At 33.9% G+C, this 17,088-nt stretch overlaps 1 protein-coding gene across 1 annotated transcript; it reads left to right on the top strand.

Annotated features, from left to right (window-relative positions):
- The first annotated feature begins 13,592 nt into the window (after positions 1-13,592).
- Positions 13,593-15,100, top strand: LOC104222567 (uncharacterized). The gene is made up of 2 exons (XM_009773807.2): positions 13,593-14,176; positions 14,377-15,100. The coding sequence occupies exons 1-2, from the start codon at positions 13,756-13,758 to the stop codon at positions 14,829-14,831; spliced, it is 876 nt and encodes a 291-aa protein (XP_009772109.1). The 5' UTR covers positions 13,593-13,755; the 3' UTR covers positions 14,832-15,100.
- Positions 15,101-17,088: the final 1,988 nt, after the last annotated feature.

Genomic DNA, 17,088 nt, shown 5'->3' with positions numbered 1-17,088 from the left:
TAGGAGCTGAAAGTTTGTTTCGTATTTGTTGAAATTCAACATTTCAGGAGCTGAAATTTGTTTTGTATTTGCTGAACTTCAGCATTCTAGGAGCTGAAATTTGTTTTGTATTTGCTGAATTTCAGCATTCTAGGAGCTGAAGTTTGTTTTGTATTTGCTGAACTTCAGCATTTTAGGTGCTGAAGTTTTTGTTTATATTTGCTTAACTTCAGCTCGATTATTTTGTAATTAAAAACAAAAATATGTGTACTGTGATATAATGAGTACTTGTGCTAATTCATTGCTTAGGCATAAAATGCATCCACCTAACTAGAAACAAAGGAGACGAAGTGCAAAAACGATGCATCGGCAGTTTAACATGCAGCTAGAGCAGAAAACAATGAAAGGATCTGCCTGTTTCTTGCTCTGTTCACAAAATACCTCTTCTATTGAAAGCTTGGAGGTGAGCGACAGCTGAGTGAAAAATCTTGAGATTGAAAACGAAGGAGAAGAAGAAGGATGAGAAAGAAGCATGAAATTATTTAAAAAATAGGTACAAGTTAAATTTTTTTTTAAAAGTAAGTATAGATTAAATGGTGGCGATCAAATAGAGGGTCCCGTACATTTTTTACCAAATTACCACCCCTATCTTAGTACAAAGATGCGCCTCTTAATTGGGTACGAGGGGAGTTGAGAACACCAAAATCTCTGAATTGAGGTGCAAATCCTTGATAGAGTCGCCATCAGCCCAATGCCCATTCAGTGGCGGCTTTGCTTTTCTTATTATTATTTTTGTTGGTAAGTTTGCTGTTTTTAATTTTGTGGTGCCACAAATTCCAAACTCCTTTATGGTAGTTTTACTTTTCTCGTAAAACTTAAATAATTCTCTAAATCTAAGTCTATTTATTACACCCGCACAACTCTTCCAAATATAGGGGAGAGAGAGTTGGGGGGCCCTATAAAGCCTACTTATAATGCCTCCACATCAGTTGGATTTTTAGTGGTATTTATCTTCTTCTCTAAAAGGAGATCAACAAAAATCAAGTGACTCGAGGAGTACTTTGATTCATAACTTGAACTAAAAGGCGAATCAATCATATTTATAGCCGGTCTAGTTAAGTATTTTTCGGCTAAAAGTGTCTTTTTTTGGCTAAGAATATTTTTTTCCTAAAGTTAAAGATATTTGCCTAAGGTTTTAAAAGGAAAAAATATTTTTGAATAGAAACAGAAGCAATTTTTTAGAAACAGAAAAACTTTTTCGAAAAGCACTTTTAAGAAAAATACAATTAAAAATACTTTTTAAAAACTTGGCCAGATATCAATTACTGTTCAAAACTGCTTTTCAAATTAATTAGTCAAATACAAAATTCTTCTCACCAAAAATATTTTTTTTTTGAAAAACACTTTAAAAAAAATATTTTCCAAAATAAACTGATTTAACAAGCTTTGGCCAAACATCCTATTAGTGGACTTGTTCTTGTCACTTTTAAGTTAAAGAATGTAACTCCAAACATGAAGTTGCAGTATTAATGAAAATTATTTGACATATATCTATATATATATATTGATATTATAATTTTTTTTACATATTTAAGTATATTTATCGGTCAATGAAAGTTATTTACTGTATTTTTAGGTTATCAAATTTGAATTACTGTAGACATTTTAGGTCATCTTGATCTGATTGCGTAAAAATTATATATTTTCGCTATACAAAAGTTAAACTCTGAAATAAGAATTGAAATCTGTCTCCGCATATGCGTGTTTCTCTGAACCAAGCAAAAAGACGCCAAAGCAATCTATATATTTATATAATTGAGGGGCATTGGGGAGGTGATGTGGCATGCTCTAATCACAGATTTCCGGTTATCTTTTTTCTCAATTTTTTGCTATTTTCCCCCTTTATTTTGATTTATGTGATATTTGTAAAAGCCCAAAAGACACCACTGTAAACGTTTGGTCCAGACTACAAGAATTCGAAAAGTTACGACTATTACACAAACGAACAATTAAAGAAACATTTCAGTTACAAATCAATTTTTTTTATATTGATGGTACTTAATACTAATTTTATTACAACATTTATTGTACTTCACAATATCACAAATGAAGCTTTTCAGTTACTCAAAGGACCACGAGCAACCAACTGTGATTTTTTCCACGGTAGTTGGATCTATGAACTATGATGATTCATTTACCTTTTACAATTCATGTTTCTGCAATTAATTCTACCACGTTTACCGCCATGCTTTTTGTATTTTCTAACTTTATTACCGCTCCTGAAGCCTGAAGGTATTATTAACTTACTCTATTTTCTCTTGTAGAAGAACCTATACGTATGCTTAATCACGTATTACATTAATTTCCATGTTTTTGCTTTGTGGTTTCTCTATTTGAAAGTCCATTGACTTTGTATTTGTTTGTTATTCGGCGTTTGACCGTTAAATTGAACACAACTTTTCATTCAAGAAGATTTGAGTATCTCATTAACTTTTATGGCTTAACTCAAACTGAAACAATGACGATAAATTTTTGATAAAATATTTGAATCATTAAATTTACAACTATTATTATTCTTAAGATTTTCTTGGCCTTCAAGGTATCCCGTGTCCGGAGTCTGTGATAACATGAATTTAAAGCCGAGAATGATTAGTGTCGAAATAGTATGAGAATCTATTTCGAAAAAGAATAATGTTTAAGAAAATCTGGCGTAAAAATATTTGTTTGGTTATTTTGGATGGCAAATAGTTCCAATGTGCTGTGAATAGGGCTCAAGTACGGGAGAAATTGAAAAAGCAATGGATGAAAAGGAAGGGAATGAAAGGAAATAAAAGGGAAACAAAGAGAAAGAGGATACAAGAAATGAGAGGGAAGAAACGAAAAAGAATTGCTGAAGAGTCGAATTGCATCCATCACGTATGACCTCATATGTTTCTCTTTTTTTTTCCTATATATATATTAAAAGCAGAAAATAAGAAAATGATATTAATTAATTACATTTTCTTCTGAGTTCTTCCAAAAATAATTGCAGCATCCTAAATTTTGAAAAACAATTTAATTTGAACATTACATTTACTCATAATGATAAGCTTTTATGATTACACAAATATTATGACATATTTAGGATCATAATTCCAACTTTCAAAAGTCCAATACTCCACAAATATTACAAAATACATAAGGCCTCAAGTTTTAAAAATTATTATTTTTTCTTAAACTTCATGTCGCTTCCAATTATGCCAGAATAATCTAAATAGAGTGGATAAATTAAAATAAGAAAAGTTAGATAACATACTTACTAAGTAATATTAAATCTTTGTAAAAATTAAAAAAAAATCTCGAGATTTCTAATTATGTCTAATTACCGTCATGCGAGGATAGGGCCTTCTCTATATCTTTTCTACCTTGCACATGAATTGCTTATTTATTTATTTGTATCTTTTCTCTAATAGCAGAAAGAAAGAGGCAAGTCGATATGTGAAAATTATAGATTGGTTCTCAAATGATTACGAAAGTTAGAAGCTTTGCTCTTTTTACCGTTGGTGTGTATATAATATGTCATGATAGTTATTCTAATACATCAATTGTACTACTATGATTTATGTTGTATTCTTGAGTAAGTTGGCAATGACACTACATTTTTTCCTTTTTTATTTCACGGCTGGTACCGCGCAAAGCGCGAATATATATACTAGTTAGTTATAGGCACAGCACATAGCATACGTACTACTTTGCAAGGGAGATAAGTGTTACAGCAGTGAGTTTAACTTAATTATATACACCCAGGACATAAAAAAACCTTTATTCGGTAGTATAATTTTTTTCTTTTCAAGACTACAACTCCTATTTTTGATTATTTATTTATTTAACCGTCAATGTAAGTTAAACCCTTCTTAATGGTCAGCTTTTACATGCTATTATTGGTGCCCTTGCATCTGTAGTCTACGCGAGAGAGATGAGGAGTGCCTGGCTGCTAGCTTACTTGACTAAGTAGTAAATAAGGTGGCTTTTTTTTTAGACATCAAAATATGCCTAATTCTCATTACAAAAACACTTTAGGATTCTCTAACCAAATATTCATATCCTTAGTATTTGGAGTACTTGAGGTTTTTCCCTTGATCGATCATAACTAAACATCGCATATTTTAAGATACTTTGAAAAGATTGGCATTTTATTAATAACGCAAAGGGCCATAGTTAACAACTCATAATTAGTAATCTATCAATTTTACAGTAAAAATCCTTAATCTTTTGAATTCTATACGTTTCCAACCATAAACAGTTCGTTTTCACTAGGAATACCTAATTCATTATATGTAGTAAATGTGACATTTTTGGCTAAACGCCATTATAAAAAGACGGGAGAGAGTATTAGCAAAGGTGTCTATATAGTGTTAGTTGATATGTATATAGTGTTAGTTGATATGTTCGTCGTGCCTCATTTTAGGATTAGGATAAACATTGATTTAATACTGTTAACCATAAATCATTTAAAACTAAAGCAATTAATAGTACATGAAGCTTCAATTTTAGGAGTTGGAAAGACGAGAAAAGAAAAATGAAATAAGAGAAGATCAAGAAAAAAGGAAAGAGGAAGGCCTCCTGTTTCTAGTAAATGCTTAAACTTGAAATAATTAAAACTAAAGACAAAGTTTGAGTACATAGTTATTATTGTCTCGTCGAATAGTTCTAGTTTCAATCCGGTCGCATTCTTAAAGTGCTTATTACTTGAGTAACTATCTCTTGTAGAAAGGGAAAAAAACATATATATATATATATATATATATATATATATATATATATATATATATATATATATATATATTATCTTCCATGTAAATAGTATAAAATATTTTTATCACATGAAAGTAAAACTCTTTTTCTCGCTACTAGAAAAAATTCAATTTCTGACCGTCAAATCAGTCGGAAATCGTGTTTTTCCGAAGGATTTTCGATCGAAAAAGGTCGGTCGAAAAACACATGGTCGCAAAATATTTGCGATCGAATCAGTCGAAATTTTCCGACGGATACAGTTGCAAACTGATAAAATAAAGGACGCATTTAAATTTAAGTGATTGTAACCGTGGTCGGTAAATTTGCGACTGATTCGGTCGCTAATCAAAAAAAATAAATTAAATGTTCTGACCGATTTTGTCGGAAAATTAAATAGTAAAATTAATTTTTATTAAATATTTCGACCGAAACAGTCGTACATATTGAGTATTAATTAATTAAAAAAATTCAAAAATTCTCAATTTGCAACCGAATCAGTTGCAAATCTGGGTAGTTTCTGGTGAAATTTGTGACTGATTCAGTCGCAAATCTGGAAAATTTATAGCAGAATTCTGCTGTATTTTTAAATACACCACCTTGCCAAATAAAACAGCCAACCAAACACCTAGTATAACAATCCAAATCCAGTATTTACTACAAAACGAACAGTAATATTTATAACAATCAAACCAACTAATCAAACAACATTAATTTTGATCAACCAATTATCAAAATACTAACACAAATTTATAAATTAAACATGTCTCTAACTTCAACTTTAAAACATTCAAATAGCTAATCCTAGCCAGACTCCGTCTCCTCCTCAGACTCAGACTCCATTGCAGCTTGACTGCCTTTATTGCTTTTCTTTTTTAACAATCTTTGGATCAAAGCCTGAGTTGTTTCAAATTCTTGCGACATTTGATCTAATTTTTGACGCATATCTTCCATGTCTTCTTGGGAAACTGATGTACCGGTGAATAATGCTGTCGCTGGACGACTGGAGGATGGTTGTACTCCAATCCCGTAAACTTGACCTTTATTTATTTTCACGAGAAATAAAGAAAAGAACGAAAAGGAGTAAGAAAACAAACACGCAACTTTCAAATTAATACCAAAATAGATAATTACATAATATCTATACCTTTATTCGCGCCACCAACTACCCGTGTCCAAATCGCAGTCATATCATCTGGGGCCGGATGAGTTCCTTTAGGCTGAGTTTGTCGCCATGCATCAAGATCAATATGATACTTGACCTGAAATAAAATAATACATGTTATATAAATAAAATAAACTAAGAGAAAAAAATAATATAGTGCTAGAGTTGGTGTCATACAAATCTCTGAAGCATGCGGTACGACCCATCCTTCTCTTTGTTATGTGTTTGCCATAATTTTCTTACCATATTTGGTTTTCCTATTTGTTGAAGGAAAGGAAAATATAATTACCTTAATTGAGTTTTCCTTTTTTGTAGAAGAAAATTATAATTCTCCTATATTTGGCTAGTCCTTTTTCTTGTAGGAAAAGGTTTGGAGTTCTATAAATTGAAGATCCGTCCTTCTCATTCAGTAGCATCCACAATGTAGCCATATGTGTTTGAGAGTCGTGTTTAGGGGGAGAATTTTATGGGACAGGTGTTAGTGTATCACTTGTGTTTGCCTCTTTGTGAGGTTGTTCTCTCGATATTTTGTACTCTCTTTTTATTATAGTGGATTGCTCATCTTCGCTGTGGATGTAGGTCAGTTGACTGAACCACATTATATGTTTGCGTCTCTTTTGATATATTTCTCTTGTGTTGTTTGATTTATCGTCGTTCAAGATTTTCTTTGCTAACTCCTTCATGACAACTGATTTTTCGATCCTAAAAAGTGGTATCAGAGCGAGGTTCAAGATAGGTTCATCTTGGCGGGTTCAGTTCTAGCCGCAACATATTTGACGATAATCGTGATTTTTATCTGAGAAATTTGACTGGAGTGCTACGCACATTGAGACAAACTTTGTGGCGGAGATTCGGAGATGTGACCTGTTGAAGGCTATGTAAAAAAGGTGGATCAAGTTTATTTTATCAGAAAATTCAGGCCAATGGGGAGAATTGTTAGGTGTTTGTCCAGATTTTCTTAACATATTTGGTTTTCCTATCTCATGAAGGGAAGGACAACATATTTACCTTAATTGGGTTTTTCTTTTTGTAGGAGGAAATTATAAATCTTCAATATTTGGCTAGTCCCTTTTCTTGTAGGAAAAGGTTTGGACTTCTATAAATTGAGGATTCTTCCTTCTCATTCAGTAGCATCTACAATGTAGCCATAGGGGGCTTGAGAGTCGTGTTTAGGGGGAGAACTTTACGGGACAAGTGTTAGTGTGTCACTTGTGTTTGCCTCTCCGTGAGGTTGTTCTCTCGATATTTTGTACTCTTTTTTTTATATAGTGGATTGCTCATCTCCGTCATGGACGTAGGTCAATTAACCGACCCACGTTAAATATTTGTGTCTCTTTTGGTATATTTCTCGTTTGTTATATGATTTATCATTGTTCAAGGTTTGCTTTGCTAGCGTTCGCATGACACCTGATTTCTTCAGTCCTAATAAGTGGTATCAGAGCGAGGTTCAAGACAGGTTCATCTTGGCGGGTTTCAATTATAGCCGCAACATATTTGACGATAATCATGATTTTTGTCTGAGAAATTTGACTGGTGTGCTACGCACGTTGAGACAAACTTTGTGGTAGAGATTTGGAGATGCGACTTGTTGAAGGCTATGTGAAAAAAGGTGGATCAAGTTTATTTTGTCAGAAAATTCAGGCCAAGGGGGAGAATTGTTAGGTGTTTGCCATAATTTTCTTACCGTATTTGGTTTTTCTATTTGTTGAAGGAAAGGGCAATATAATTACCTTAATTGAGTTTTCCTTTTTGTAGAAGAAAATTATAATTCTCCTATATTTGGCTAGTCCTTTTTCTTGTAGGAAAAGGTTTGGAGTTCTATAAATTGAAGATCCGTCCTTCTCATTCAGTATCATCCACAATGTAGCCATATGGGTTTGAGAGTCGTATTTAGGGGGAGAATTTTACGGGACGAGTGTTAGTGTATCACTTGTGTTTGCCTCTTTGTGAGGTTGTTCTCTCGATATTTTGTACTCTCTTTTTATTATAGTGGATTGCTCATCTCCGCTGTGGACGTAGGTCAGTTGACCGAACCACGTTATATGTTTGCGTCTCTTTTGATTTTTTTTGTGTTGTTTGATTTATCATCGTTCAAGATTTGCTTTGCTGGCTCCACATGACACCTGATTTCGGTTTTAACACTCTTGTGTCGTCCTCCTCCTCCTCTTCCTCTTCTTCTTCTTCTTCTTCTTCTTCTTCTTCTTCTTCTTCTTCTTCTTCTTCTTCTTCTTCTTGTGGGTCTTCTTCTTCTTCTTCTTCTTCTTCTTCTTCTTCTTCTTCTTCTTCTTCTTCTTCTTCTTCTTCTTCTTCTTCTTGTGGGTCTCCGCAAAGACCTCAGCATAAGTCACATCTCCCCCACGTTAATTTTTTTAAAAATTATAAAGTAATTATATATATATATATATTCATACTTGTAAAACTAAGAATATTTTATAATGAAAGTACCAATCTCAAATGATAGATTGCAAAACTAATAGAACCTCAAGTATGCAACGCTCCCCCCTTAGTAGAAGCTCTGTTTAACTTTGCATGTTCACTCTTCTTCTTTCTACTCAGGGGTGTTCCACTTCTCCAAGAGCTAATTCCAGACATCTACACGTATCCAATCAGGCTTGGTGCCACCTCTCCTAGCAACATGATGTGAATCTATTATCTGCTTCTGTGCTCTCTTCTCGAAGTTAGCATTCACCAGATTTTCAAGCGCAGGCTGCCATACGCACCTAACCTGCAAAAAGGAATAATGATACTAGACGAATGATGATCAGTATAAAATTAATTATGGTCGAAGCTAAGCCATCATGAAAAGGCATGGAGTAATACTGAAGCAAGCTAGACGGGGGAGGAACTTTGAAAAACTCATATGGTTGTGAAGTTGACATGGAAGGACGGGGAGGCATATGAGGAGGGCTCATATTTGGTGTAGGTGGAGGAAGCTGACTTGTAGTAGGTGAAGTGTATTTTTTCTTCTTAGATTTTTTTTATTTCTTTAGCGCGAGAAGCCATCTGTGTAATGAATATAAAATATTTACATGTAAAACGAAGATGTCATTAATAATATAAAGTAATTTTATTACATATTACCCTTCGTGCTTTAACACTCTCTCTTACCATATAAGCATGAACATATAACAATGGGGAGATAGAATAAGCAAGATCAAGTCTTACGTCAATAATGGTTCCACAATACCAATCTCAACTTCAGAAACAATACTCAATTATCACAGATAGCCCATAAATGCGGAAAGAACGATTAATTTAGTAATTAACTAGTCTAAGCATGGATATCATGATCAAAGAAAAAAATAAATTATAAGAAACAAGTCCCACCCGCATGCTTTAACCCAACAACAACGCATAAGTATTCGTCACCTCACATATACGTTGAACCCAACATTTAAGCAAGTAGCACATAGCAAACAAGTCCTAATCACTCAAGTGAAGGTTAACCATGACACTTACCTTGCTCCAAAGATCAACTCAAAGCTCAACTATGGCTTTGCCTTTCAAACAAACCCCCGAACCAACAAAATCTAGCAAATTATCAACCAAACGCATCAAAATAAGCCTTAGGAACTACCCACGAATAAAAAAGGTTCAATTTAGGTCATTATTAAAAAAAGTCAACAAAAGTCAACTCCCGGGCCCGCTTGGTTCAAACACAAAATTCAGACCCAAACCCGATTACCCATTAACCCTCGAGCCGGTTATGTATTTTGTTTCGAAATCTGACCTCAATTTAAGGTCTAAATTCTAATTTTATAAAAACCCCTAATTCTACCCAAATCCCCAATTTCTACCATGAAAATCCTAGATTTTAGGTTGAAATCTTATGAAATGTAATGAAAAATTGAAAGGAAGTAGGTTAGAATCACTTACCAATGAATTGGGGGAAGAAGAGCTCTTGGAAAAATCATCTCTAGGATTTCTAATTTTGAAAATTTGAAAGAATGAGAGAAATCCCGTCTTACTCAGCTTAAGTCCAGGCACAGATGTCGCAATTGCGACCTGGGGTTCGCAATTGCGAACCTCGCAAATGCGAAAAATCCTTCGCAAATGCGAAGTTCTCACACCTCTGCTTCTATCGCAATTGCGATGGTATGTTTGCATTTGCGAACTTGAACTCCTCGCAATTGTGATTATTTTGATTGCAAATGCAAACACTGTCTTCCCCAGCCCACTTCGCAATTGCAAAGAAATTGGTCGCAATTGCGAACGATTGATGCCCAGCTACTTTTCATAAATGCGAGGTAACTCGCAAATGCAAACCTGACAGGAAGCTTGCCTCATCGCAAATGTGAAGCCAGACCTCGCAAGGCCTGCACTAGAAACAAACTTGCACCAACTATTTTCTAAGTCTAAACTCACTCCGTAGCCTATCCAAAACTTACCCGAGCCCTCAGGGCTCCAAACCAAATGTGCACACAAGTCTAAAAATATCATACGAACTTGCTCACGAACACCTAGAACTACGAATCAGACACCAAATCAAATGGAAATTTCAATGAAATTGTAGAATTTCTATTTCAACAATCGGACGTCCGATTCATATCAAACCAACTCCGATTCTCATCAAATTTGGTAGACAAGTCATAAATATAGTAATGGACCTATACCGAATTCCGAAACCAAGATACAAATCCGGTATCAACAAAGTCAAATATTAGTCAAATCATTAAATTCACTAAACCTTTAAACTTCAAAATTTTGGCAAAAAGCGATAACTAGAGTTAGGGACCTCCGAATTCGATTCTAGACATATGATCAAGTCACAAATAACGATACAGACCCACCGGGACCATCAAAATACAGAACCAGGTCTGTTTGCTTAAAACGTTGACCAGAGTCAACTCAAATAGATTTTTAGGCATAATTTTATATTTTTAATATAAAGGCCTTCCGAAAAAAATACCCGGACTGCGTACGCAAATCGAGGAAGGCCTAAAGAAGCTACTGGAGGCTTCAGAACACAAAATTAAGGTGTAAAATCTAGATGACATATCAGATCATCACAATTGAAATGCACTGAGCCTTTATACAACGGAAAACTAGCATCCTCTAACTCTTTGAAGAACTTCTTAGCCTCATCATTTGGTTCAGATTGAGCCCCCGGGAACATCTCAAAGGCATCCCTCATCATGTCATTGAATCTATAATTTTCAATATTATTCTCCACTACGGGACTACCCTCCTCTCCACCAAAAGAATTATGAAAGTCAACATCATTTACGCTATCAAGATTCTCCCCATGAGCAGTCCACACATAATATATTTTCATAAATCCCTTTAAAAAAAATATGTAACAACATCTTCTCCCAATAACTTAACACACTTGCATTTCACACGAGGGCACCTAATCGTTCTTTAATACGAAAATCATCAAGTGTCCTTGCCTTAGCAATAAATCCAGCAACCCCTTCTTTAAATTCGTACCTTAACCCCACACGATTAGGATGATTCCTATTATACATTCATATACGATGCACAAATGTCATATACACAAACAAAACAAAAAATTAGAAGTTGACATATTTATTTTATTTATACTAGTTACTAAGTTATATTCTCCAAAAGATTATCTAAATAGTTTTATTATATATTTTACTAACATACTTCGGTGGTTTCAATATTAATAGGTACATTAAACTATTATAAGACAAAAAAGTCCTAAAATATATAAATTAATCTAATTTATTTTAAATTAGAATATGATAGCACTCTAATACTTAACTGACTACATTTTCTTCATTTCGTTCCAATAATAAATAATATAATTAACACATAGATATGGCATGAAGAATTTCCAAATGAAAAGCCGAAATAGAGAAGTATTAATACTTAAGTTGTTTCTTAACTAACCTAACTTGAATGTATAAAAATTCTAACTCTTTAAAATATTGTTCATCTCTAACAGAGAAGTATTAACACTTAAGTTATTTTTTTATATAAACAAGAATCTCATAATTGTAAAAAATACTCAAATTATTCTAAATTTTTTTCTTGATTTACTATTTGATACATACAAGTATACTAGCCATTTTCACAAGAACATCTAACTAAAAAGAAAAAAACAATAGCTAATTAATCTAAACAAGCAAATTTTTAACAAGTCACTATATACACACTATATTGCAAAAATTATTGCTAATTTATCCATACTATATTTGCAAATTTATATAGCTAATTTATACATATTATATTGCTAAATTAATGCAAAAAAAAATTACATGGAACAGGATTACTGGATCTGCTGCCGGACCACCACCGGAGGGGAGCTGCCAGATTTTTGCACCAAAAACGAGTTAAAAAAATTGGGAAAAAATTATATGGAACAGGATTAGTGGATTTACTATTTGATACATACAAGTATACTAGCCATTTTCACAAGAACATCTAACTAAAAAGAAAAAACAATAGCTAATTAATCTAAATAAGCAAATTTTTAACAAGTCACTATATACACACTATATTGCAAAAATTATTGCTAATTTATCCATACTATATTTGCAAATTTATATAGCTAATTTATACATACTATATTGCTAAATTAATGCAATTTTTTTTTTTTACATGGAACAGGATTACTGGATCTGTTGCCGGACCACCACCGGAGGGTTGACGCCAGATTTTTGCACCAAAAACGAGTTAAAAAAATTGGGAAAAAAATATTTGGAGGGGGGGGGGGGGCTGGAGGTTGAAAGGGAGCGGGTGGGGGAGAGGGAATCTTTTCAAGGTACCTTATATGCTTAGATTAGAGAAGAAAATCAAGAAATAGAGCGGGTGGGGGCAGAAGAGGAGAGGGAAGGAGAGGAAAAAAAAAACTAGAAAAGAAAGAAGAAAGAAGATAAAACGGGTGGGGGCTATATTAAAAATAGATTTGCGACCGAATCGGTCGCAATTTGAAATTTGAATTTTTCAAGTAGCGTTGATTCGGTCGCAAATTCGTTGACCAGTCATACCTCGTTTTTATTGCAAATTCTGACCAATCGGTCTGAAGATGTATATTTTTTTAATTTCTACGATTGATTCAGTCGGAAAGCCTAAAAATATTTTTTAGCGACCGAAAAAAGTTGCAATTTGGAGCCAAAAGTTTTAAAAAAAACATGTACTTTTAATAAATTTTTCGTCCGAATTAGTCAGAAATTATGACGGTATTAAATTGGTTGAAATTATTCAGTCGGTAAATTGCTGTTTTTTAGTAGTGCGATCTCTTTTTGGTACTACCACGGCTTTAGTTACATGTCATAGCTTGAAGTCCCACTATGCATTGGAGTGAAGAAAATTTTACGCTAAGGAGGCTGCAATATGTCACCCCAAATTTTGGTGACATGAGACATCAATTTCTTATGACGTTCCACCAAATGCAGGGTTTCCACATAAATTACTTGATTAGGTGAGTGTCAATTTTGGGAAGTTGCAATACCATCCTTTCTACATATTTCTCAAAAGAATATTGGGTAGTTTATCTATTTGTTGAGAGGACACAAATAAACAAATATTAGACCATATACTCAATTATCATGTAAGCATCAAACATGTCGTGGCTTTCAAATAATACATTATTATTGGATTTGTTGCATAGAACATTATATTAATTCGCCAACCTTGATAGAGAAGAGAAGATAGCTAGATCGACATGGAAAACGACCTCATCATATGCCAACTAATTTAAATTACACACATCGTGGCAACCACTTTATTGTTTTCTCTCTTCTTATTATTCTTCGTTTACTAATTTTCATGTTTCATTTCTTCTTTGTTGATGAACATATATAGTACTAATACTCCTCGTCTATTTACGTGCAACAAAAATTCATTCAAATTTTCTTGTTTGATTTGATTAAATGGGTTTGAGTTCAGAAAAATGCCAAGGGAAGAAATCATTAGTTTCTCTTATGGATTCTACTGCCAATTTGTTGAGAGAGCCATTTCAATTTTTTACAACTATTCTCCTTAGCCTTTTATTTCCTCTCTCATTTCTCATACTTTCTAGGCTCTCAATTGCACATTATCTCATTGACCTTTTTGGCTATTCCACAACAGAAACAGATTCTGATTTCCTAATCAAATTCTTCCTTCATGCCAATCCTACTTTTCTCCATATACTTGTTTCTCTTATCAGCGTTGCTGCACTTACCCATAGCTTGACTGGTGGTACCTCGTGCTTTATCAGGCGTACCTCCGAGCCAGTTTCAAGACCGCGACTTTACACTGCGTGGATTTTCCTTTGCATATTGCAAATTTGTGTTGGCTTGGGCATTGAAGGTAATGTTGGAAATATATCTATGTCACTAGGTGAAATTGCTATCTCCATACATAATTCATGTATAATACGTGTATAATCCATATAGTACTGACTCGGATAAGTAAATACGTAAATCTGGTGAGCTACTTGTGTAAAGATCCCGTTTATGTTGACCAGATCTTCCATCTTCTAATGAGGAGCTTAGTTTATATTGCAACAGGTAGCATAGCTGCTGGGGCAGATGGCCATGATCTTGGTAACCAAAGGGGATTCTTGACAAGAGCTATATTTTTCTTGGGGTTACATGAGACAATGTTTTTTTGGTCCAAAACAGTGGTGAAGCCAGTGGTAGATGACACAGTTTTTGGTGTTGCAAGGGAAAATAGATTGGCTGAAAAGGTAGCATTGGCAATGGGTTTTGGTGGGTTGTGGTGGTGGAGATTGAGGGATGAAGTAGAATCTTTAGTTGTGGTGGTGGAGAAAAAAAGAGACCTTTTGATTAGTATTGGATTGGTTGATTTTGTTGGTTGGTGGTTGTATTATTTAACTGTTACAATTGGTTTGATCAAAGTGGTGAAAGGTCTCATTTGGGTAGTTTACGTAATGTTTGGTAGAAGAGTTGTTGACACAGACATTACTGCCGGCGATTCTGTGAGAAATGATGAAAAAGTCTGAATCTGACATTCTTTTGCTCTGTTTTTTAATTTTTGTTAAAAAGAATTGAATATTTGTTCATCAATAACGACGCTCAATTACGAACGTTGATTGAGAGGGAAACTCTTTTTTCTTTTGCCTAATTTGTAAACGCAGATTCACTTTTTTTTCCTCGGGAAAGATGCACAGCAACATCGAAAAATTTGTATAGATTAATAGCGTAAAGTATTTTACACTATTGATGTATTATTAGTAGCATTTTAATTTGTTGTAGGATGTTGCACATTTTATTTTTTTAGTGTTAACAACGTGAATGTCATTATTTTTTTTGAGTTTAACTTCTATACATAAACCCGTAAAAATAAGACGTTACACTCTTTCGTGAAGCTAATTAAGTTGTTAGAGATCGTTTTGTCTAATGCAATTGAACAAACAAAAACAAACGCTTTAAATTATGATAACATCATGTACTTCAAAAGCAATATGGGATACCTAAATCTTAACTACTTGGTGAATTATTCGATGTCTAAACCAAACATGATGGCGATATAGCAAGACAAAAATGATCATAATCAGTCCATTTATTGAAGCGAAGAAATCAAAGTGCTGCTAAAATGATGTGCGATAACGATGCAAATGAGAAAGGTAAAAATTGCGCCGGACGTTCTATTTGGTCGCCCACATTTAACCTATATTCATTTTTTTAAATTTTTTTAACTTGTACCCACTTTTTAAATAACTTCAGCCCCATTTCTCCTTCTCCTTCATCTTCTCCTGCTCCTTCTTCTCCTCCTCCTTCTCCTTCTTCTGCTCCTCCTCCTTCTTCTTCTTCTCCTCCTCCTCCTCCTCCTTCTTCTTCTTCTTCTTTCTTCTGGTGCTGCTATGAAACTTCAGTTCATCGGATGATTGCCATAAATATGGGCTATAAAATTGAAAAGTAGGGAGCGCAATTGTTCTTATGTGAAAATAAAAACACAAGACTATCAGACTATTTTTGAGTAATCACATTGTTATGTGAAGTGCATCTTTATGTTTTGTTTTTAATTCGTAATAAAGTATATACTGCCTTCCTCGAACGTTGCCTCTCCGAGAACATTCGACACCAATACTGTTCTTTTCCTAAAGTATGTTGATGATCGAGGTCAAACTATGTAAAAGAACAATTTCTGGCTTAATTAAGTTGCCTACTTAAAATTACGACTAATTCTAGTAGAAGAGAGGATGAGATTTTAACCCAGTCTTTGCTCTAGAGCTGAAGTTCACCAGTTACAAAAACAAAAACTTCAGCTCTAGAGCGCGAGTTACAAAACAAAAACTTCAGCTCTAGAGCTGAAGTTCGCCAATTACAAAAACAAAAATTTCAGCTCTAGAGCTGAAGTTCGCCAGTTATAAAACAAAAACTTTAGCTCTAGAGCTGAAATTCGTCAGTTACAAAAAACAAAAACTTCAGCTTCGCCAGTTACAATTCGTGAGTTACAAAACAAAAACTTCAGCTCTAGAGCTGAAGTTCGCCAGTTACAAAATAAAAACTTCAGCTCTATTCGCCAGTTACAAAACAAAAACTTCAGCTCTAGAGCAGAACTTCAGGTCCGACTACTAGAATGCTGAAGTTTTGCGTGATTGCCTTTGTTACTTCAGCCCCGTATGCTGAAGTTATGCGAAAAAGCGGGTACGCTTGTAATTTTTTTACAAAGCGGGCACAAGTTAAAACGTGACACAAAAACGGGTATAGATGCAAATGCCCTTAATATGTATGTATCCATTTGTAAATTGGTTTCCTTTTATTTTCCTGGCCCAATAGATTGGTTTCCGAGTGAAATTCAAAATAGCCAAATTTACAATTGGTAATTAAAAAATAGCCATAATTTCAAAAGTAATTGAAATTTATCCATTTTTCATGTAAAATTAAAATCTGAACAAAAATACCATTAAAAATCCCAGCATAATATGCTGGAGTTCGAATTTTTTACATATGAGCTTCCAGTTTAATATGCTGGAATTTTATAATGTGTTGGAGTTCCATCATAATATGTTGGAAGTTTATATGCAGGAGCTCCATAATCCCGCATATTATGTTGGAATTTTCCGTGTTTTAACAAAATATTGGCTATTTTTCATTGACTTCACAAACGCTAGCTATTTTTCAATTATCAGTCCGAAAACTGGTCAGCCCGTGCTATTTGGTTTCCTGCCCAATACACAAACGTTGTAAGAGGCTAATTATATATTGTTTGCGATTCATATTTTACATTCCAAACATGTCAATCACTCAATTGTC

Source organism: Nicotiana sylvestris, chromosome 9 (assembly GCF_000393655.2).
Source record: "Nicotiana sylvestris chromosome 9, ASM39365v2, whole genome shotgun sequence".
NCBI lineage: Eukaryota > Viridiplantae > Streptophyta > Magnoliopsida > Solanales > Solanaceae > Nicotiana > Nicotiana sylvestris.
The sequence above is the reverse complement of the archived record's forward strand: the minus strand, read 5'-3'. Positions and strand labels throughout refer to the sequence as shown.